Source organism: Solea senegalensis, unplaced genomic scaffold, assembly GCF_019176455.1.
Source record: "Solea senegalensis isolate Sse05_10M unplaced genomic scaffold, IFAPA_SoseM_1 scf7180000017731, whole genome shotgun sequence".
NCBI classification, from domain to species: Eukaryota; Metazoa; Chordata; class Actinopteri; order Pleuronectiformes; family Soleidae; genus Solea; species Solea senegalensis.
Genome location: NW_025322507.1, coordinates 1 through 21851, shown reverse-complemented (window position 1 = coordinate 21851; position 21851 = coordinate 1). Strand labels below are relative to the sequence as shown.

The 21851-nt window shown below is 41.8% G+C and overlaps 2 protein-coding genes across 23 annotated transcripts in view; one reads left to right on the top strand and one right to left on the bottom strand.

Moving 5' to 3' along the window:
- The window catches only part of cadpsb (Ca2+-dependent activator protein for secretion b), a 56799-nt gene extending 45809 nt beyond the window's left edge, over positions 1-10990 (top strand). For 8 of the 22 annotated variants that reach the window (XM_044018829.1, XM_044018834.1, XM_044018830.1 and 5 more), the window contains 11 exons: positions 641-797; positions 897-1038; positions 1683-1844; positions 3023-3178; positions 3256-3424; positions 3515-3589; positions 3687-3770; positions 3946-3978; positions 4225-4332; positions 8616-8720; positions 9597-10990. In XM_044018829.1, the coding sequence (XP_043874764.1) occupies positions 641-797; positions 897-1038; positions 1683-1844; positions 3023-3178; positions 3256-3424; positions 3515-3589; positions 3687-3770; positions 3946-3978; positions 4225-4332; positions 8616-8720; positions 9597-9773 (1368 nt within the window). In that variant the 3' untranslated portion in view covers positions 9774-10990. The remainder of the gene's footprint in view (positions 1-640; positions 798-896; positions 1039-1682; positions 1845-3022; positions 3179-3255; positions 3425-3514; positions 3590-3686; positions 3771-3945; positions 3979-4224; positions 4333-8615; positions 8721-9596) is intronic. The other 14 variants (XM_044018847.1, XM_044018848.1, XM_044018833.1 and 11 more) reach the window with 3 other exon arrangements.
- A 3660-nt stretch (positions 10991-14650) lies between these two features.
- Positions 14651-21477, bottom strand: LOC122764866 (receptor-type tyrosine-protein phosphatase gamma-like; the record flags this gene model as incomplete). The annotated part of the gene is made up of 12 exons (XM_044018826.1): positions 14651-14942; positions 15982-16117; positions 16685-16827; positions 16916-17062; positions 17180-17308; positions 17464-17540; positions 18021-18114; positions 18760-18906; positions 19912-20047; positions 20190-20365; positions 21123-21257; positions 21343-21477. Coding segments are annotated over 12 exons (1602 nt in total), but the record flags the coding sequence as incomplete, so codon positions are not given.
- Positions 21478-21851: the final 374 nt, after the last annotated feature.

The following is a 21851-nucleotide window of genomic DNA, read 5'->3' as shown; positions in this document are numbered from 1 at the left end:
CTCATCATTTACCACAGAGGTCCGGTGTATTTAGCCACAGCACAAACCCTGCCGCTGTATTTCAGTACAGACAGGAGTCTTTTTTAATTCACTCGTTCTAATGATTCAGTTACACGGAAAACAACAGCTTCACAAGTCACTGTGTGTCGTATGAAACAAAGTCACGGCAGTTTCCTGCAGCCTTGCTGTGATGACCCCGCCCACGTTGGGGAGGTTCTATATTGCGATGGAAAACCGACCAAACTGAGTCGAGCCGAGGTGAGGCGAGCCGAGGTGGTACCATGTAGTGGAAAAACACCATAAATGATGGAATAGTTTGACTTGTGGGTTATTTTTTTTTTCTTTCTTGCAGAGAGTTGGATCTGGAGAGTCAGTATCACTATGATAATATAATACTCAAGTCAGCAGAGGTCAAATATAATGTTTATTACAGTAATGTTGGCATCAACACTCTCAGTAAGGAAGCAAACACAGTATATGCCCATTCCCCACATTATTGAACCACTGGGATATTCCTTTAAATCCAACCAACTCCAGCTGTGCACACTAGTTCCTCTTTCTACTTCCTCCTCGTGCCTCCTCGTCTCCTCACAGGAGGTCTTGTTCACCTGCGTCCTCTTCCCTCCCGCTGTGTCTCTAGGCGTTTGCGTGGTGGACGGACCTCATGGTGGAGCACGCAGAAAACTTCTTGGCCCTCTATGCCATCGACATGGACGCCGCTCTGGAGATCCAATCACCCGAGAGCTGGGACAGTTTTCCTCTCTTCCAGCTACTCAACGACTTCCTCCGGACAGACTGTGAGCGCCATCACTCGTCCAACTTTTATATTCTAGCAACTTCTGGCGTTTCTCATCTTCTTCTTCTTCTTCTTCTTCTTCTTCTTTGTCCCCCCGCAGATCACCTGTGCAATGGAAAGTTCCACAAACACCTGCAGGATCTGTATGCCCCTCTGGTGGTTAGATATGTGGATCTGATGGAGTCCTCCATCGCACAGTCAATTCACAAGGGCTTTGAGCGAGAGTCCTGGGAGCCTGTAAAGTAAGGAGCCTCTGCTTCCGTAGCCAGGCTGTAAGACGGGTGAAGACGCAAAAGTCTTTTATATTTAGATGAGGCTGGAAAACCAGTGACAGCAGATCTGTAACGATCTCACGGCTTCTCTTTCAAAGAAGAAGCAAAATAAGAAATTAAAGAATTAGAATTTACGTATTCTCGAAATAGCCTTTTCACCAATTCATGTGTGTTGGGGTCAGGGCAACATCTGATGTGTCTGTTGTGTTTGTTTTTGGTGAACTAACCTTCACAACGTGTCGCTAGAAACTAAAGGTGTCAGTTTTTGTTTTGCCGTCATTTTGTCTGTCGTGGCTTCCACACTTTTGATTTTTGCACAGATTCTCAATATGCAATTTATTAACGTGAGAGACGACGCCATTAATTTGTTTTATCTTGGTCTTCCTTTGTTAACCTATTATTTTAGTATCATTTAATGCTGTATATCTTTGTACGTCTGTTTTACTGAAGGTGTTTTCTTAGATTGTGTGTGTCTTTGATGAAGCACTTGTTTCCATTTCTGTCTTCGACTAATTTAAGATTTTCCGTTCCTTTTATGACATGGTTGTGTTTTACATGGCTTCTCTGCAGCTCCCACTCCACTGTTTTTTCTTTTTGTCTGTCTTTTTCTGCAGGAGTTTAACAAGTAATCTGCCCAATGTGAATCTACCAAATGTCAACCTCCAAATTCCCAAAGTACCAAATCTGCCAGTGCCAGTAGCAGGACTATCAGTTAACCTTCCACAAATGCCTAGCTTTTCTACCCCGTCATGGATGGCTGCTATATATGACTCTGAGTGTGTATTCAACGAGTTTACCCGTAGAATCCATTGAACTAACAGAGGCTGCCTTGGTATGAAGATGCCGCTCAGATGTAGATTATGATTATGGACACGACAAAATATTAAACAGCAACACATTTCTTTGGTGAATCGGTCCAGAAACTAAATATTAACGATCATAAAGTTCATGTTCATGCCAAGGGCACTCTGAGAGGTGTTAGAGTAGATGGGGTTCTGCTTTTCTTTTCTTTTCTTTTTAAAATGAGAGGCTGAGACACTCTCATTTGTCCTAGCATGCATGCTCTTGAGCTGAGGTGTGGAGATACAGGTCCAAACAAAACCACTTTATTATTTATTGTTATTGCTCCTATAAGGCTATATCTGGGATTTACTGTGCAGATCAGTATGCTCCAACTTGCAAGGCATGATCTGAAAAGACGTATCTCCCAAAACCATTTTTGCTGCAGAATGTAGAGTCTACATGTCTGTAGGTTCATTTGTGACCTTGATCACCTGATCGCAGTCTGACTGGGGGAGTGGAGAGTGGAGAGTACGCTGAGGTGAAGATGATAACCTGGAGAGGCCCGGTCTCTTACATTCCTCTTCTTTTTATCACCCTCCCTCCTGCACTTTCCCAATCAGATGTAGTCAGGATGCACACAAAGGTCTGCATGGTCTGGTAATTCTCCCAGGGGCCCCACCAGCCCTGGGGACATGGACACCGAGAGAGGGCCTGTGAATCTATTTGGAAATCTGTATTTCGTTGGAAAGCGTAAACGGGACAACTCCTTTGCACGCCCTCCCTCACTTCTCCATTCCCATCCCTGTCTTGACATAGTGTGATTAGCTGCTGTCTCTGCAGTGACTTGACCTGCATGTGGCCACTTCACATCCTAGTCAATAATCATACTCTGCAGCATGGTTATTGGTTTGTTTAAGTACACCCTGTCTGCTCCCGTTCACCCATACACTGAGCGTCCAGAGACAAACGTCTCAACGGACCTGTCAGTATATGGTGGGAGGAAAACGGAAGTGTGTTTAGGTGTAGAGGAACAGCATCCTCCTTTGCACCTGCCACAATATCCCCCTCAATCACGCACCCTCCCCCTCCCTTCCTTCTGACCCCCGACCTCTCTCTCCAGCTGTGTGATGTTCTGTCTTCTCACCTGCGTTTGTGTCTGCGTCCATGGCAGCAACGGCTCCGGGACATCGGAGGATCTCTTCTGGAAGCTGGACGCCCTCCAGACTTTCATCAGGGACCTGCACTGGCCCGAGGAGGAGTTTGCCAAACACCTCGAGAGTCGCATCCAGCTCATGTCGAGCAACATGATCGAGAACTGCGTCAAGCGGTGTGTGTGTGTGTGTGTGTGTGCGCACACGAATGACTGATCGAAACAGAAATATTCACATTTCCCTTGCATTGCAGCACCAGGATGGCGTTTGAATCCAAGCTGACAAAGAGCAGCAAGTCCACAGATTTCCGCATTTCTCCATCCTTATGCACTATGTTCAACGTGATGGTAGATGCCAAGGACCAATCAGCCAAATTGTGCGCTATGGAGATGGGCCAAGAGGTAAAACCTGCATCCGGAACAGTGAGGGCGCGTTAACGTTGTCAGTTTATTCATTTCATATCCACCGACGTTAAAGCCCGAGTTTAAAACGACGCCTTGTTGTTGTCGCAGAAACAGTTCCACTCCCAAATAGACGAGCTGATAGAGGAGAGCGTGAAGGACATGATCCAGCTCCTGGTCGCAAAGGTAAACCTGTAGAGCAGACACGACTATAACAGAATAATAACTCATTACAAGTCATGATTGCATCAATGAGTGGATGGTTTGTTTTACTTCCCCTCAGTTTGTTGCCATTCTGGAAGGCGTGTTGGCGAAGATTTCCAGATATGATGAAGGCACTCTCTTCTCCTCGTTCCTCTCCTTCACGGTGAGATGAAGCTTATTTTTCCCTTCAGTCCCAAAGTGAGATTCATGGGCTACTAATGTGCCAGTAAAATACTTAAGATACTAAATGAGTCCATAGATTCACATTGATTTATCACCAAACGCTCAGTAGCAAATGTGTCAAATAACAGAATTTATCCTTTTTGTTGTGATTTCAGGTGAAAGCTGCCTCAAAATATGTGGATGTACCTGTAAGTCTAATAACACCCTACTCCCCTGTTTGCTCATGGGTTTGTGTGTGTTTATTTAAGGGGAAATGAAGATAAAATAACTATATTTGTAAGTGTACACCCCCTATATATATACATAATTGTAGTTTTCCATTACCCCAAGACACAAAGGGTGGGGTGAGGGACAAAAATGCAAACTTTGAAAAATGAACAACGTACACAGCGACGTGAATAAGTGTGTCTGTGTTTCCTTTCCTTGTGGTGCAGAAACCTGGCATGGACGTGGCTGACGGCTACGTGACCTTTGTCCGCCACTCTCAGGATATGCTTCGTGATAAGGTCAATGAGGAGGTGTATATAGAAAGGTTATTTGATGTAAGTAAGATGCCATCTCCTCCTTACAAGAAGGGAGGGGCCTTCCAAAATGTGGCAAAACAACAGGGCAGAGAGGGATAAGTCCCATTTTGAGACCAGGAAATGTATTTCAGCCTGGCAGAAGAGGCTATTTTCTGATCCTCTCCCCCTCCCTCCCTCTTTCTTCCTGTCTCTCTTCTCTCTAAACTTTAGCCGCTGCCCTCCACATAATGGTGTGCATAGCCACAGTGCTTTTGGGCCTTTGTGTGTTAAAAAAAAAAGGAAACTTTTATTTACAAAGAGTCCATAAAAGCACCCTCAAAAACCAGGATTATCGAAAGCAGTGCTCTCTGGAAATCACAGAACTATCCGCAGTGATGGTGTGTCAGCGGTCGCTCGCCCCTGTGCCGTATGCTGATCGGACACTTTCCGCAGAACACATGTCAGTCGCCCTAAAGCATTGACACTCAGCCCTTTGCGGTCCAGTCCATGCGGGGAGAACCCGTGCAGTTTTTCTACCAGCGGTGAAAACGATGCACCGCCGCTGGATGGACCCGAGGGACATAATGACGTGTCAAACTCGGGGGGCCGACATGTCACATACCCTCGGTCTGTCAGAGCAGTGGTTCCCAACCTGCAGACAAACACACCACCACCAGGGGGTGAAATGATTTACAGGAAATGGAAGAACCTTTCTTCCTGTTTGAGGAGGAGGAGCACTTTCATTTTACGTTCACTTTTGATTATTACAGAAAAAATGTCACTTTAATATGTAATAATGTAATAATTTATTCCACCAGTCAGTACAAAACCCCAAAGAAGGGGCGGGGTCTCGAGGAAAAAAGTCTTAAAACACAAAATGTTTGATAGTTAAGTTGCTTCTTTTGATACTTCACAATATAAACACGTTTATGACGTGTAATATGAAATGTAATAATGTGACAGTTATAACCGAATGTCTTATTATTAACTATTATACAGTATATAAATATTACGACCTCACTCAGCTACACTCACTGTGTTTGTAAGGAAGAGGTGGGGCCACATTTGACACCTCTCGCCTTTAATTTATAGTTCACAATAGTTGCAGATCTGAGAGTTTTTTTTGTTGTATCTGTGCACATAAATAGGCCTGTAATTAATCGCGACAACCAAATCTGTGTACTCTTAGGGCTAAAATAATGTTTGAAGCAACATCCCCATCATACCGCACATAATCAGACTTCTGTATTTGTCTTTTTCAAAGAACAGAAAAAAAAAACAGAGACAGTGCAATCCCAAAAAAAGGAAAAAAGAAGTGACTTCCACCTGCTTATGGTAGTTATGGCAGTTATGGTTCAAATCTTAACTTTACATTCTAGTATCGCATAAACAGCTGCTGCAGAAACCAGTGAATAAATAGGAAGGTTGGGAACCAGTGTGTGAGAGGGTGAAGAGAGCACTGTCTTACAAAAACATAATCCTCACGGGATACATTGACAATAATGTGTCTCCCCATATGTGATTTTTAACAACACATAATGCCGTGATGTGTGTGCTTCATGTCATTCAGAAAGAGTACGTACATACCAGGTGTTGTGACGCTGTGATCGACACACAGACACAGGCACAGACGTTGATGTTGGCTGTAGAAGCACGAGCCTTCTGCCCACATAGATACTTTGTCTTTTCGTTGTCGTCTTGGGAGCGAGCGGTTGACGCTCATGTGAAGTGGGTCTGCTTTTGTCTTTGAGGTGTGTGTGTGTGTGTGTGTGTGTGTGTGTGTGTCAGTATCTTCCTTTACCTGTGTTCTCTGAGTGAAATCCTCGTGAATTAGAAATCCCCGCCAGCTGTGGATGCTTCAGTTTGAGCGTTTTAAGTGAAATAATGTCAGTGTTTCTCTCCTCCATCCGCATGCATCTCCAGTCATCCTCCCATGTGCATGCACGTGACAAAGTGTTTCCTCAATGTTGCACAGGCTGAACTTAATCTCTCTTTCTTTCACTATAGTTTATTTCAATCCTTTTGATCTCCTCCTTTTTCTGATTAACACCATCCCTGCTGCCTCCTCTCTTCAAAAAAAAAAAAAGTGGCACTTATCTCCAACGTTGCGTTGCGTTGTTTTATCACATTATGTTGGTTGGCATGATTTTAGAGTCAAATAATCTTCCTGTGTACATCTTCTAGCATGACCCTCCTCCTCCTCCTCCTCCTCCTCCTCAGACTTCTTGCCTCATTTGCACATAGAGCAGTCTTCCTCAGCACATCCTCTGCCACGCACCCACTCTGCGAGGTCTGCATGCTCTGCACGCTTAACTCGACTGTGAAGTGGACAGGCATCTGCATATCCAGGCCTCAAGTTCAAACCCTTTATTGACCAAAATAAAAACCTAAATCTACAACAACAACAAAACTCCTCTCCCACTTCTAATCCAGGCCTTAATCCAGAACCTTCTTTGCATTCCTGCCTACTCACATGTTTCAAAGTGGAATTCTTTTCCTTGGTATTGGAGGTATGACAAGTGTTTCTATCAGACTCGGCTGCTCTTCTCTTGTATCGTCAAAGTCGCAGATTGTAATGGGACGAGACAACGCTACAAGACAATAGCACCGCCGCTGCTCCTCGCCTGCCAACCATGTACTCATTTTCATTTTATATTTTTCTGTTTTTTTCCTGATGAACTTGTGTCAAAAACGATCAATTTTCCAACTAGAATGTCGACTTGAAACTAATTATAAGTAAAAGGCAAAGTAATTGCCTTCAGTAATTGACGCCGGTAATTAGCGCCATTTGTAAAAAGCGGCGGCTTTTTTTTACAAATTATTAACTCCGAGAACATTCTTATAGTATTGCACTGGGTAATTACGGTTCACAACAGGTCAATAGCTCATTATTTTTCTTTGAAAATGTTGCTGTAGTTTTAACAGCTTTCTCTAAAATGACCTTTTTTCAACTCGAATGAATGCGACGTGTGTGAATGTCAAACGAACGTGTGTGTGTGTGTGTGTGTTTGTCTCTAATTACAAGCTCCCCTTTCACTTCATTTTCTTGACTCAGTTCTGTTCTAATTAGCTCCCAATTTATCTTTACGTCACATTAATTAGTCGTCAATAAGTCATTAGGTTTCATGTTTGATTCATGAGTATCTCAGTGAGCAGCTGATACCTAATTATGTGTCGCTAATACATTTGAAGCCTCAACTTTAAGCTCAGATATCACACGTACTCTGTACAGTAACCTGTATTTTTGCTTTAAAGGAATACTCCAACTATTTGCATGTAGCTTTGTATTACTACAATAGGGCTAGTATTTTTGGAAAAACGGTGCTTTTCAACCTCAGTTTCCCCTGAGTTGAGAAATATCTTCATTCTTTTTTTTTTATTACACGCCCACGAGTGACACGTGGTCCGAGCCTTAGTCTGAGACTTGACACTGCGATGCTAATAGCAGTGTCGGGCCGCCGCCTTGGCCAGATACCTACAACAACTCCAAAACCCATTCTGCGGCGCTTAGTTAGCTTAGCGCAGCCTGTGGCCAAGTGGAAAGGGAACTTGGCTTGTAAATGGAAGGTCGCCGGTTCAAGTGCCCACCAGGTCGAAAGGGCTGGGGTACCCAACCCCCATTGCTCCCCGGGCGGGTTAGTGGCAGCCCACTGCTCCTAATTCTAGGATGGGTCAAAATGCGGAGAATAATTTCCCTAAGGGGATTAATAAAGTATCTAAAATAACTTAGCTTAGTTGGCGGTGGTAAAGTTTGGAAAATGAAAACTTCTGACTTTTATGTTTTTTTGTGACAGGGAATGTAAACAGTGTCCGCTATCTTTGCTAACAGTTACGCTAAACAGGACCAAGTGTCACCGGTGGCCACGTAACAAAGAAAAGAATAAAGATATTTCCCAACTCAAGGGAAACTGAGGTTGGGAAGCACAGTTTTTCAAAAACACTAGCCCTGTTCTAGTAATACAAAGCTAAAGGCAAGTCGCTGAAGTGTTCCTTTAATTCAGCCTGTTAATTGCATCGACGCCCGACTCCCGACTCATGAAATGCAAGAACGTTGTGGAAGTGGGTTTGAGACTCGTCATTAATCCTCACTAACTGCACACGCGGGTGGAATGAAATGTAAAACCCTTCACGGAGGTTTTATTGAAGTCGTGCTGAAACATACACACGGGGGTGCTTGAACGCCGACGTTATTGTCAATCTCCTCCCGCGTGTTTAGCCGCAGTCCGCCGCGCGTGTCTTTAACGGTTGCCTCGATGTCTTGAGGATGTGTGTGTGAGAGTGTTGTGTATCTTGCTGGAGAGTGTTGTGTTTATGTGTTTCAGCAATGGTACACTGCCACCATGAACCTGCTGGGGACCTGGCTCACTGAACGGATGGATCAGCAGCTCCACGTCTACCAGCTCAAGATCCTGATCAGGATCACAAAGGTAGGCCAGCAGAACCCCGGCAGTTTGGTAAAACCAGAGGTGGAAAGTCAGGAATTACATTTACTCGCATTTCTGTGATTGAGTAGGTTTTTAAAGTTTGTAATTTTACTTTTACTTGGTAATGTAAATACGAGTTCTGAATGCACTGCAAAAAATGCCTCTAAAAAAACAAGAAAACATAACCATTATTAGGGGAAAATTACTTAGATATAAATGGCATTATCTTAATAAAGTCATCAGGAATTACATTTACTCGCATTTCTGTGATTGTGTAGGTTTTTAAAGTTTGTAATTTTACTTTTACTTGGTAATGTATGGTCCAATACGAGTTCTGAATGCACTGCAAAAAATGCCTCTAAAAAAACAAGAAAACATAACCATTATTAGGGGAAAATTACTTAGATATAAATGGCATTATCTTAATAAAGACTTTGGCAGTGAATGATTAGGACAAATGAATGATGACGAGGACGACAGGTGACTGATGAGGACAGGTGAACTGGCACTAATTAAGGTCCCTGAGTGAGAGAGAAAGTTAAAGCATTTGTGACCTTTGACCTGTTTTGAATGTGTTTACATATTTTATTTTGTCAGCACTTTAATTTGTAAAGGTGTGCCTTTAATTAAAAAAACAATTCCTTTTTGCATGAGACAAGAAATAATCCCAACCTTGTTAAAAAAGTAACTTTTACAAGTACAAGCTACTTTTTTTTACTTTTACTTGAGTACATTTTTAGACCAGTAATTTACTTGAGTAAAGTACTTGAGTAAATTTACTTGAGTAAAGTACTTCAATACTCTTTCCACCTCTGGGTAAAACAACTACAAAGTCACTGCGTCCTCACCGTCCTGACGCGTCCCCGTGTCTCCCTGTAGAAAAAGTACAGGGACTTTCGACTGCAGGGCGTCCTCGACTCCACCCTGAACAGCAAGATGTACGAGACCGTGCGCACCAGGCTGACCGTGGAGGAAGCCAGCGCGTCAGTGAGGGAGGGAGGAATGCAGGGCATCTCCATGAAGGACAGCGACGAGGAGGACGAAGAGGACGACTAGAGCCTGTGCACTGACACTGCAGCCCCCCCTTTTCCCCTTCCCCCAAAACTCCTCACCCTGAACCCCCCTTTAACACTTTTGACTTTAGCCTGGTTACCGATGCATGTACCAACTCAGATAGCCACTCTAGGACCTCTTTGTCAGCTCGAAAAATGCCTATGAAGGAACTATTAACTATAAAAAAAAAATAGTAACTTATACGGAAAAATCAAAATCAAAAAAAAAAATGTTTAAAAAAATAAAATAAAAATAACCACGATTGGCAGTTTAGCTGTGTCATGATAAAGATAGCACCTATCTTTGTTTCATTCATTTCTGAAACCATTCCTATGTGTTACTAAGCAATATGGAGAACCATTTGTTTGAAAATGTTGAGTGAGATTAATAGGTGTGTCCCTGTCCAATGCAAACCTATATGGCGCTTCTTTGTCGTATTCTACATTCATTAATGGTTACACTGTCGTGATGAAGAGTGTGTGCGTGTGCGTGCGTGTGTGTGTGTGTGTGTGTGCGTGCACCCTTTCCTTTGTCTTGTCTGTTTTTAAGTGAATGCCAACTGCTTCAAACTGAAAATAAAAACCTCTGTATTTGTTTACGGCTGTTCCAGACAAACTGTCGTCTAACTCACTGTTATCAACATCAACAGTCGGTCGAGACCTGCATTTTTACCATGTGTCAATGCTATGTGATTTCATCTCAGTTACTAATTAGACGCAGGTTCAACAGGAGCCATGAACTTCAACAAGTGGGTATTCTAGAGATGCAATATTCTCATAGCTCCATTTTGATAACTTGGGAGATTCTATTTTTATTTCAACATTCAAAGGCCTTGAAACAGGTTCTATTTTAATTGAGTTGCACTTTTACAGAGAAAAGAGCAAAATAAGTAATTTTTTTTATTGATAAAAAAAAAAAGAGAAAAAAGAAAAAAGGTTGGTCTGTCTTTGTTCTGTAATTGTGTAGAATGAGATGTCAGGCATTTGTTTGGGTGTCAATGTTGTTTTGTATATATTATATAAATATATATAAATATAAAATGCTGTACATTGCATTCTGAGCCATTGCTGCATGCCCGTGGGTTCCCACCCTCCCCAGATGCTTTTTGTTTTTCCGTGTGAATTAGCTGGTGGATTCATTCTTGCTTTTGCCTTATGAACGCCAACAGTTGTAATATGCAAGAGCTGTGGCCTCGAAATAAAAAATACTGTACATGTGCATCCTCTGTCATGTGTCATCCTCACTTACTTCCTCCGAGTCTCATCAGAGTAAATGGCGAAGCACAGCCTCCCCGTATGGGAAACGTCACATTTTCATTATCGTTGCGTGATGAAAAGTGATATTTATCGCCACACGCATGAATGCGAGCCAGTTATTCAAATACGTTAAGTTGTTCCGTAGCTCAAAGTTCAAATTGGTGCCAGCTCGAGAAGCAACATCGTGACTTCTACTTCTGTCATGTAATTGTCCAATATGAGTTCTGAATGCACTGCAAAAAATGCCTCTAAAAAACAAGAAAACATAACCATTATTAGGGGAAAATCACTTAGATAAAAATGGCATTATCTTAAGTATCTTCAGCCTTGATAAGTAAATTAGATAAATACACTGAATTCAAGTCAATTACACTAGTACCTATTTTAATTTTTTGCAGTGTATGAATGAATTTGAACTGTAACACAGGTAATTTGCTAATTCTATACATTGTAGTTGAGTATACTCACATAATAGGATATTGGTACTGAGACTCAAGCGAATACTCCTCCTATGTTGTATGGCGACGTACTGACAGCAGAGGGCGACCTTTGGAAAAATCCACCAATCAGTGGTTTTACTGTGTGAAAATCCATTTTCCACCACTTTAACCTCCACATGAGGGTCCCGGGGGGTGTCTCTCTATGTGTCCATCACAGGGACACATAGAGAGACAAACAACCATTCAACTCTCACACTCTTTTGGTCAATTTCGAGTGTCCAATTTACATAATCCCGGAGAAAACCCACGCACACACGTGGAGAACATGCAAACTCCATGCAGAAAGGCCCCAGACTTTTACATGATGTATAATAACACATTGGACCTATTAAACAACACTTTAATATAACAATATCATAGGGCCGTATACGGCTATGATACTATTATATGAATGCAATGTGATGGACAAAATGAGTTCATCATTTATTTAAGTTATAAGTCAGATTTCATCACCGCCCCGGCTAAAATCCACTGAGGATATACAATAAAAAGCAGCTGGGACACCTCACAGGGGCAGGCTTTCCACGATTGTGAACATTTGACATTTGAATAAAGTACAATCTGTCACAGGGCCACTAATCAAATCAACTATTTGTATGAAAATACATGTCTGTCTATTACCACATAAGTTACAAGTCAGTCGTTTGTTTTTTCGAAGCAACAAAGCACTCACTTTTTTTTCCAAACGAGTGAAGCAATACCAAACAGAGGACGCTGGCGTTTGTACAAAAGAGAACAGAGTCAGATGTTGCTAAGGAAACTTGAGTAGCAGAGCTATACGTGATAAACAATCTGGTCTTTTCTCCAAATGTTGGAGAGTTCTCACTGGACTTAGTAAACTCCCCTGTAACAGAGAAGTGGGTGTTACTATAAATCAGGGTTTAAAAACGGGCCACAAAATAGCGTGACGACTAGAGAATATCAGCGCGGATAAAACACTATTCTAAATCATCGGAACTTTAAATATTCTGGGGCGAGGAAAGCATCGTGTACGCTGATCTACTGTAAGGCGAAGTTCCTGAGGACAGAACAGAAACATGCTTCACTCGGGGGCTGAATTTTGTGCAAAAGAAATCTCAACAATCTTTTTCTAATAATTAAATAGATCTCAGGACAAAAAAAAAACCCATTTCCATGTTGCAAAGTGGAACCACATCTTTGGTTACAAATAAAGCATCAAGCCACCAAAATAAAAACAACACTACCTATAAACAAAAGTAGTCCCAACCACTTCAGTATGTTCTAGTCTCGTGTTGCAGTGGATGTAATTAGGATTTTTTATTTGTGGGTGTGGGGGGGGCACTGATCTAAAGAAAATAACTATGTAAAATTCCAGGTTATTTCGTTAATTTTCCAGCTAAAATAAGATATAATATCCCTACACATAGTTAAAAAAGAATGTCCTAAATCCCTATTTTTTTAGGACATAGTAGTTGTAAAATCCTTTTCCACTAGAAATTAGTACTTGCTCAACGTGGGCGGAGTCATCACTGCAGAGCTGCATGAAACAGCTGTGACTTTATTTTCCATTTGTTCAGTCCTTGCTCCATGACCGGAGCACAGACTCCAGCAGTGCTGTCGCTGCATACGCCAGACTCCTCTGTTAAATATGGAGATTTTTAGACATTTCCCTGCTAATTGTTGGACATCAACCCACGTTTTTTAGGATTGTGAAGTCTTTTTAACTCATCTACAGTTCGGCATTGTTCGGCTTGATTCTTGTGTCAGACTTTTGCTGTGTTCGTTCCGGTGGAAACACGCCATTAATCACCATTTTTCCAAACTCTTACGTATTTATCATCACGTCCATGACGCCTGCTGGCGATGTTTCTCTTTAGCAGGATCAACAAAACCTGAGAAGGTAAAGGAAGGGGAAATTCTCCGGTAAAGCTCGGATTAAAAAAGTGTAAGGATTGTTTTAATCTCCTTCACACGGACACAAAGCCCAGAACTACACTAAACTGTCCTGAGGCGACAAAATCAAGCCATGACTTCAGTCTAATCACAATGAGTGTAGGAACTTGTGATACTACTCTTCTTAAAAGCGGAGTCACTGCTTTCACAGTCATTTAAATAATAAAAGGTTCATTTTGACGCTTTGTTTTCACTCTGATTTTGATTTTCTTTGCCGTTGCGTCAGCGTTAAAAAGGCGTCCTCATCACAACCACTGCAAACATGAAACATTGCCGCGTGGGGGGGGCGGGGGGGTGAATTCTTTTGGCACGCATTGCATCGTGTCCAACACAGATACCTACATGAGCTTACATGTGCTATAACCACTGAGCTTTTTGACAGTTTCAGGTAATGAAAGCCTGAGAATGCAGGAAAATATTATATAGACGGAGCCGTGTGCAACCACCGACACACAATCTCCAAAAATCATGAATCTACACAATGACCAGTGGACAAATTAGCAAAAAGTATTAAAAGAAAAAAACAAACAAACATTGGCTGGCTATTGAGGATATATATATATATATATATATATATATATAAATATATACATATATATACATATATATACATATATATATATATATATATATATATATAAATATGTATATATATATATTACAAAACAATATAACAATATAAATCCCTCTAAAAAAGCAATAAATGTTCACATTATATGATGTAACAAAACTTAAACAAAATAAGCCATAAGTACATTACACAAGACAGCAGTGAGATATTTGGACAATATGTGAATATTAGGCAGGGAAAGAGTTCTCTTCACGTGGGACAAAGAGCTCCGTGGGGCGGGGGCGGGGGTGGGGGTGGAGCCCCAAAGCGGTTAGTCTGATTGACGGTGACAAAGTGACAATGCATTCGTCGTGAGACCTTATTGAAGTGGATCGCGTCAACTCGTCCCAGTCTTTATGCTTCGGGGCTTTTCGTGTCTCGTTATGGTCCAAAGATCCCAAGTTTTTTGTCATGTAGCCAGAATTGAACTCGCTGGATTTTAGGCAGTAACACTGATAGTATAGTGCAAAACCGGACAGAGCTGCTGCTGCTTTTTTTTTCTTTGCTTTTTTTTTTTTTTTCCCTCACGCCAACTTAAAACAGGTGCAAACACTCAGCAGGATAACATTTAAGACGAGAAATAAAGGACAAAAACATAAATATCAAAAAACCTTTTATCAGTATAAAAAAAGTAATAAGGTTATTTCATTTAATCAAGAGTCCGGCAAAAAAAAGGCCTCAGAAAAGTTCTCCGATCTTTTTTTTTTTTGTTTTTTTACAAATTAAGTGCCCGTGGGAATTGTCCTCAGACGAGCGACTCCATGCTCTCTGCAGGGTCCGACTCGTCCGCTGTCACCATCACTCCATTAGTGTCCATGTGCATGGGGCTCAGGCCACACTCTCTGTTACTCACCAGGCTGAGCATGGCTTTGTAAAGGTACTGGTACTGCTCCTGCGCACAAACAACCACAGGTCAACGACAAATCACCAAATAATGAACACTGGTAAATATATTGACACAAATCTACTTCCATATTTTACCATAAAATATACACTTTTGGTTTGCAAACATCGGAATTTTGTCACTTGTTCTTTGTGCTGTGGTTTTTTGTTTGTGATTCTGACCATGGGCGGGGCTTAGGAAGCTGCCTGCTTATTGGCTGTCCGTATAACTGTAAGTATCTAAGGTTTGTCAGATTACCAACGTTAGATAATTACAATTATTAGCTGTCGCTCCAAAAGTCAATAGCCAATCAGCAGGCAGCTTCCTAAGCCCCGCCCACGGTCAGAAACGTCAACAAAAGACCACGGTGCAAAGAACAAATCAGGGAGTGAGTCGGAGCAAACAAAAAGTGCACTTTCAAACAAATGAAATACAATATTTCTGAATGATTTAATCCATATTTTATTTGTAATTTGTGTATTGAGATGTTGTGGTTCATTCTTAGATAATTATTTGCTCAATCCAGTAAAAAACAAATAACAACATAAAAAACAGTCCTGAACAATCAGATTATTGGATATTTAATGTAATGTAATCTAACCTGTATTTTGTTTTGGTTTATTAAGAGGAGCATACAGTACTTACTATATGTGGAAAAAGAAACCTAATGCGAACTAAATGTCTAACAGAAATAACAGGCTTCAGCGAACAGAGCTAAACAAAGGCTGGATGATGGATTTAAATTTCTCAAAAACAACTCTAAATAAATCCTTAAATTGAGGCCATTAGGTGTCATTAGTCATTTAACCATGTATTATTATTTTTGCTGCTTTTTAGTGGCCTTGAATGCATTCATCCCACTGTAAACATTGCTGGATGACATTAAAATGAGCCTGTTGGCCACTTGATGGCAGCAGAACAAACACTAAACAACTGTGTGACAAACCCAGAGGTGGCCATTAACACACAGATGCAGCAAAGACTGTGAGCGACATCTGATCCAGTGCCACATGTCGCCCACTTCTCACATGTTCAGACTGAAACTCACTATATCAGTGAAGACTCCCGGCCTCATGAGGTTGATCATCTTTGCCACCTGATAGATGTCGACGACGCCCTCGTTCTCCAGCTGCTGGGAGAGCGTGGTGAGGGCGCAGAACATTCCTGCCGACACTGCTCCGTACCTTCGTGACAAGATTCAACAATAAGCTCTGTGTGTGTGTGTGTGTGTGTGTGTGTGTGTGTGTGTCAAAGCCACATTCGTTTTTTTATTGTGTTGTCAACATCATGACATGTAAAACAAGTGTTACATGCAGAATACAGAATACACACATAATATACTGAGTCGACGAGGTGTGATGGAGACCAGTTGTTAAAGCAATCACTGTTCTATTCGAACATGAAGCATTATGTTAGCGTCTGGTACAAAAGGACACACGGAGCTGTCTGTGTTTAGTCTGTGGCCACTTCAGGTCACGTCTGAGTGTCTAGACTTAAAGTGAAGAAGAAGAGGAGCATTTAACCGATGCTTTCATTAGTCTGTGAGAGAAAAAGTTGTTATGATTGCCTGGTTCCCGACACTTAAACATGGTGTGTTTGTTTATCCTGGTGACTGCCTGCAGATTCTCAGTGCTGGCAAACGCCAAACGACTCGACACCCGAGCCACGGAAAAACTCTCCACGTTTGAAGTGCCCCCATTTAGTATCCGACGGGTTCAAACAATTTACAAAGGTAAAGGTAAATGACGTACTCATCGTGCACGATGGTGGGGCCGTCTCGGGTCATCGCCTCCTCCTTGATGACGCCGATGAGCTCAAAGGTGCTGCTGAGCGGAGCATCAGGGTTCGGCCATTTCGGGCACTGAAAATGTCTCACTTCCAGAACATAGTCATCCTGTCACACACACACATGGCAGAAATGTCAACACACATACTGTACATACCGTGATATACATGAAAGAACAGGACACGGGAGCAGATACCTGAGTGGCTTCTAAGATGAAGTCATGAATGATGATCTGCTCCTCGTTTGAGAGGCACAGTCTGTCCTTGCTGATGAGTGTGACGGTGAAGGCGATGCAGTTCATGGCCTCTTCACGACTTGGCCAGTAAACAAATTCATCCTCAGCCTGCGGAGAAGAAGCAGCAGCAGCGACATCAGTCTTTTTTTTCTTTTCTTTTTTTTTTTAAATGAAGCAGACCTAAATAACAAATGAAACATGTTATTAAGTTTAAATGCTGCGTACCAGGCCTTGGTTGTCAGGCAACATGACAATGATTTGAGCATTATGGTCCCAAATCATCCTCCAGAAGTCTGTGGTGGTGTGGGGCAAGGGATGCTGGGTCACGATGAACTCATTACTCCTGTAGTAACCCTGAGGTGACAGAGGTGAAGCGGTTAGGGCCGTTTTCTGACGCTCAGAGCCCGTCAAACACTGATGAATCGCGGTCAACGACATCTTTCAAAGAAAGCGTCATAAAAGAACGGTCAAGAAGACACGTCAATAAAAAAAAGGGGCAAACACTGTACCATTATGTAGGACGCGTTAATGTAATCTGTTCCTTTCATTCCAGGCAAAGTGGTGAGTCCAACCCTTGCTCGCTCCGCTGTCAGGGAGCAGAGAGTTGGAGGAGGAGAAGAAAAAAAGAAAAACGACAACACTTTAAATCACAAACCAGAGCTCTATCATATTATTGCACTGGCTGATAATGCACACATTCATTACCAGTCATCACGGTTGCTATAGCAACAAGCACCTCTGTCAGTGGGAGGCTCATAGAGAGATTAACTTATAGGATTATGGAAATAGATTCTAATTTTAGAATAGGGACTGTCTTTAATAATATACGGAGTGAAAAAAACTACATCTGCAAATGTCCCGCCTCCAACTCTGATTGTCTTTCATATCAGAGCGAAGGGTAATAAAGTGGTTTTTTTTAACTTTTTATGGCGTTTCATCGTACAACTTTTTTCCAAATTCAGATTTGCAATCCCGTCCATGACTGAAGTGGATTATACATACTAGATACAGTATGACCTCGCTTCCCCCTGAACCACAGCTCAGGTAAAACTGATGAGATACTCACAGGGAACCACTGAGGAGTTGCGGTTCTTTTCCTTGTTGCAGTCTTTGTGGGCACTAAAGCACTCGACGAAGCGCGTGTTGCACTGAGTCAGAAGCTGGAGACAGAGAGAGAGAGACAGACAGAGAGAGACAGACAATCAGAGGATCTGCTATCAGAGGAAAATCGCCGTCTGGAAATTAAAACCAGACACAACACAAATAAGAACATAATGTTGTTTATCAGCAGGAATAATAGTTAAGTCTTTTATGTCAACAAGAGCCTGAACAGCACAGGAGGAAATAACAGTATGTGGAACAAAATGAGTTTTGTCTCTGCTGGTGTTGAAAGAGCTTGATGGGAGCAGGGTTCACGTTAGCCGGTATCTGCCGGCTTATTCTGAAATATTCAGATACCTATGAGTTAACAAGCGAGTCTAACTGCACAATAACTGCTTTAAAATGTTTTTATTTTTTATTTCGTCTCGTCGAGAGTTTCTCGTGTCATGTGACCGTGCGGCTCGTCGCAGTGAGAGGCGGTGCCACTGAGTCTGTGCTCCGGTCATGGAGGAAATACTGAACAAATACTTTTAATTAACTGATTTTAATGATAACGTTACACTGAAAACAAGTCACTCGTTTTTGTGTCGCGTGTAAAACAAAGTCACTGCAGCACTGCAGCACTGCCTGGACGGTGCCGTCTTTGCACCATCGTCCAGGCCGTCCAGGCTCGTGTCAGTCACATCCCCAGACGGTTTGCTCACCCTGAACTGCTTCTCCAGCCGCGTGTAGCCTGTGGAGTTGGGCGTGAGGATGCTGTTGACGTAACCGTGCAGCTGCCAGGCAGGCACCTCTGTCTCTTTGCACAGGATCGCCTCCGTCAGAGCATCATGGATGAAAACATATTGCTCCTGTGGTGGGAAATGACACCAGAGTAATTTAATCAGATATATTAGTATTTGCCATGGAAAGCAAATTAAAGAGTGCAATAAAAGATAAATATAATGTCAACATGATCTTGATGCAGTTGCTGTGTGGTAGCGTCTTCATGAAATTCTTATCTTTTTTAAAAAACGTTTTTTTAATTAAAAGTTGATTAACTTAAGTTCATTTAGGAATAAATAAACTTAAAAGGTCGTCCTTTTCTTCCCATTCAACTAAAATGACATGCACTGTTCTTGCCAGAGAGTTTGATAATTTACTGATTCCAGACAGACTTTCACAGATGGGTGGAATAATAAAATGAGTTGTCTCAGTGCCAGATTACAAACCCCAAAACACTATCTGTGTGGGTCGAGAGTAAAACACAGTATATGTGCTATTTTAACAACCATTATGATGAATAAATACAGAAAAGATCACCATATTAAACATTTTTGATTATAAACACTGTCTCTTATCTGCATAGTAATTAGTACCTAAATGGAGTCGAGTTAAAAATACTACTACTAATAATAATAATAAGTATTATGGACATATTTATTTACATATTTATATGGACTTTAAACGTCTGTAACTATGCTCTTCAGTGACACAGGACCATCTTCATTTAAACTCCAACAAAACAATCAGATATAGGAAAGAATATAAATATATCACATGACTTGTGTGTTTTATTCACTTCGATATTATAAAACTAAGTTGTAACTATTCAAAAATAGGACTTCACACTAACAGGGGATCTGTAGACACACCTAATAGTGAGAGGAGGCGGAGAAGACGGCGGCGTTACGTGTTAGAAATGTGTTCTGTGGTGAGTATGTAACAGTTTGTACGGTGTTGTCATCAATTTTGTAACAGCGTGACCTTTACTCGAGCCAAGAGCACTGAAGTGAACTGCTGTCCTCGCGTCCCCGCCTCCGTCTTTACTCCTGACCTTTTTCCTAATGCAGTGTGATGACTTGGGCGCCTCTTACCTCCGTCTGCACTAGGTAGTTGCGTTGTGTGCGGATGTGTTTGAGGAAATCCAGGACACTGACTGTGCTTTTGTCCTTGATTTGTCGCAGCATGCTGTCAATGACGATGTATGTTCCTGTGCGCCCAACCCCTGCACTGGAAGGGGGAGGGAAAAAAAAGGAAAAGAAATATGAGCATAATGGTAGGGCCCATAGAGGGAGCTGTTAACCAGGTCAGCTAATGTGAGAGCCTGACACAGGTGTACTAGTTTATTTAGCCCTGGAAATATGAAATGTACCTGCAGTGCACCAGGACGGGACCCATGTCTGCAGAGTGAGCGGCTGCTGATGAGCGGTTGATGAACGTGAGCACGGGGAGGGTGTATTCTGGTACTCCCATGTCAGGCCACTGAGTGTAGTGATACTGGACCACAATGCGTTCATTCAGCTTCCCCTTTGGATTCCCCTTCTGGCTCTGAAACATAAAAGCAGACGAGGCCCCGGTGAGAAGATAACACACGCCGCTCATTTATTGCTCATTAGTAACATACTACGCGCCAACTCCCAGCTGTAAGTTGTGTAGTTGAACCCGGCTCGCAAATGAAACGCGTCCAGGAGAGCTATTTAAGGTTCAAACATCGAAGCAACAACATCATCAATGTACAAAATGAGCCAATTAACTTCAAAAACAGAGATTTCTCATTAATACTCGGTATGCAAGGAAAATAAATAAATAAATAAAACAATTTACAAAAATTCACTAAACTAAATGACTTGTGCTCAGTTTGTTTACCGAGTAGCACAGTACTCACACATTTCGGGATACTCCGTTACCCATCATGCAAACTAACAACACTGAATAGTGTCCACTTCCTTAAGGCCACAGGGCTCCAGACTAAATTTTTGCATTGGTTGACCTGGTGAACCTAACTTTCACCTTCAGTGCCAACATTTTAAGGGTTGCCTTTTAGTCATTTACCAGGTAAATTCATAATTATTCTTGTTTACAATCACTGTGCAGGTGTAGGTAAGTGTGTTCAGTGTAGTGTGGTCTACTGTACTGTCTCCTACCACCCGTCCCTTCCTCAGATTTCCAACCCTTCATTCTTTAAACTCTGACTGAAGTGACATCACGGTTCATAACGGTCCCTGCACACTTAGGATTTCGAAAAGAGCACACGTGCAAACGTGAACCTGAACTCAAACAAAACATATGGTTGACTTTTAGTTACCTTTTTAACTTTAGTGTTCCTGATATGGAAACGCCGCAGTGTGTAGCAGGCGTGCACTTTGGTGCTTTTCAGCGTCACCACGATGTTCCCGTACTGCTCGCTGTTCTCCATCGGCCAGTACTGGTCACATTTCCTCTGAAGGACACGACACATCTCCATGAATGAGGTTTTGATCACATCTGAAATACAGTCGGTGTGTGACGGAGGGAATTGAACCTACTCTTCCTTTCTCCACCAGGTTTGTGATCATTACAATGATTCCAGTGTTCTGCTCCCACACCATCCTCCAAAAATCCTCGAACGTGGACTTGAGAGGACCCTGCGCAGCGATATATGCTCGGGGACGGTTGTAGCCCTGCGACACAGAAGTCATGAAGAGATTATTAATCGATCACTAAAAGAATCGTCAACTATTTTGATAATCGATGAATCGGTTTGATTGTTTTTAAGCATTTTTCATCTCCTTTAAATGTGAATATCGTCTGGTTTCCTTAATTTTTTAACAGGCCCAGTGAGTAAAATTCAGGTGAAATGATTTAAGTTTATTTGTTTAAATCATCTGATTGTTTGAATTGTTGTTTTTCATTAACGCACAATTTTTATTTTACTATTTACTAAAAGACTAATTGATTACTAAATGAATCGACAACTATTTTGATAATCGATGAATCAGTTTGAAGCTTTTTTCATGATTAAACAAGATTTTCGATTGTTTACGCTTCTTAAATG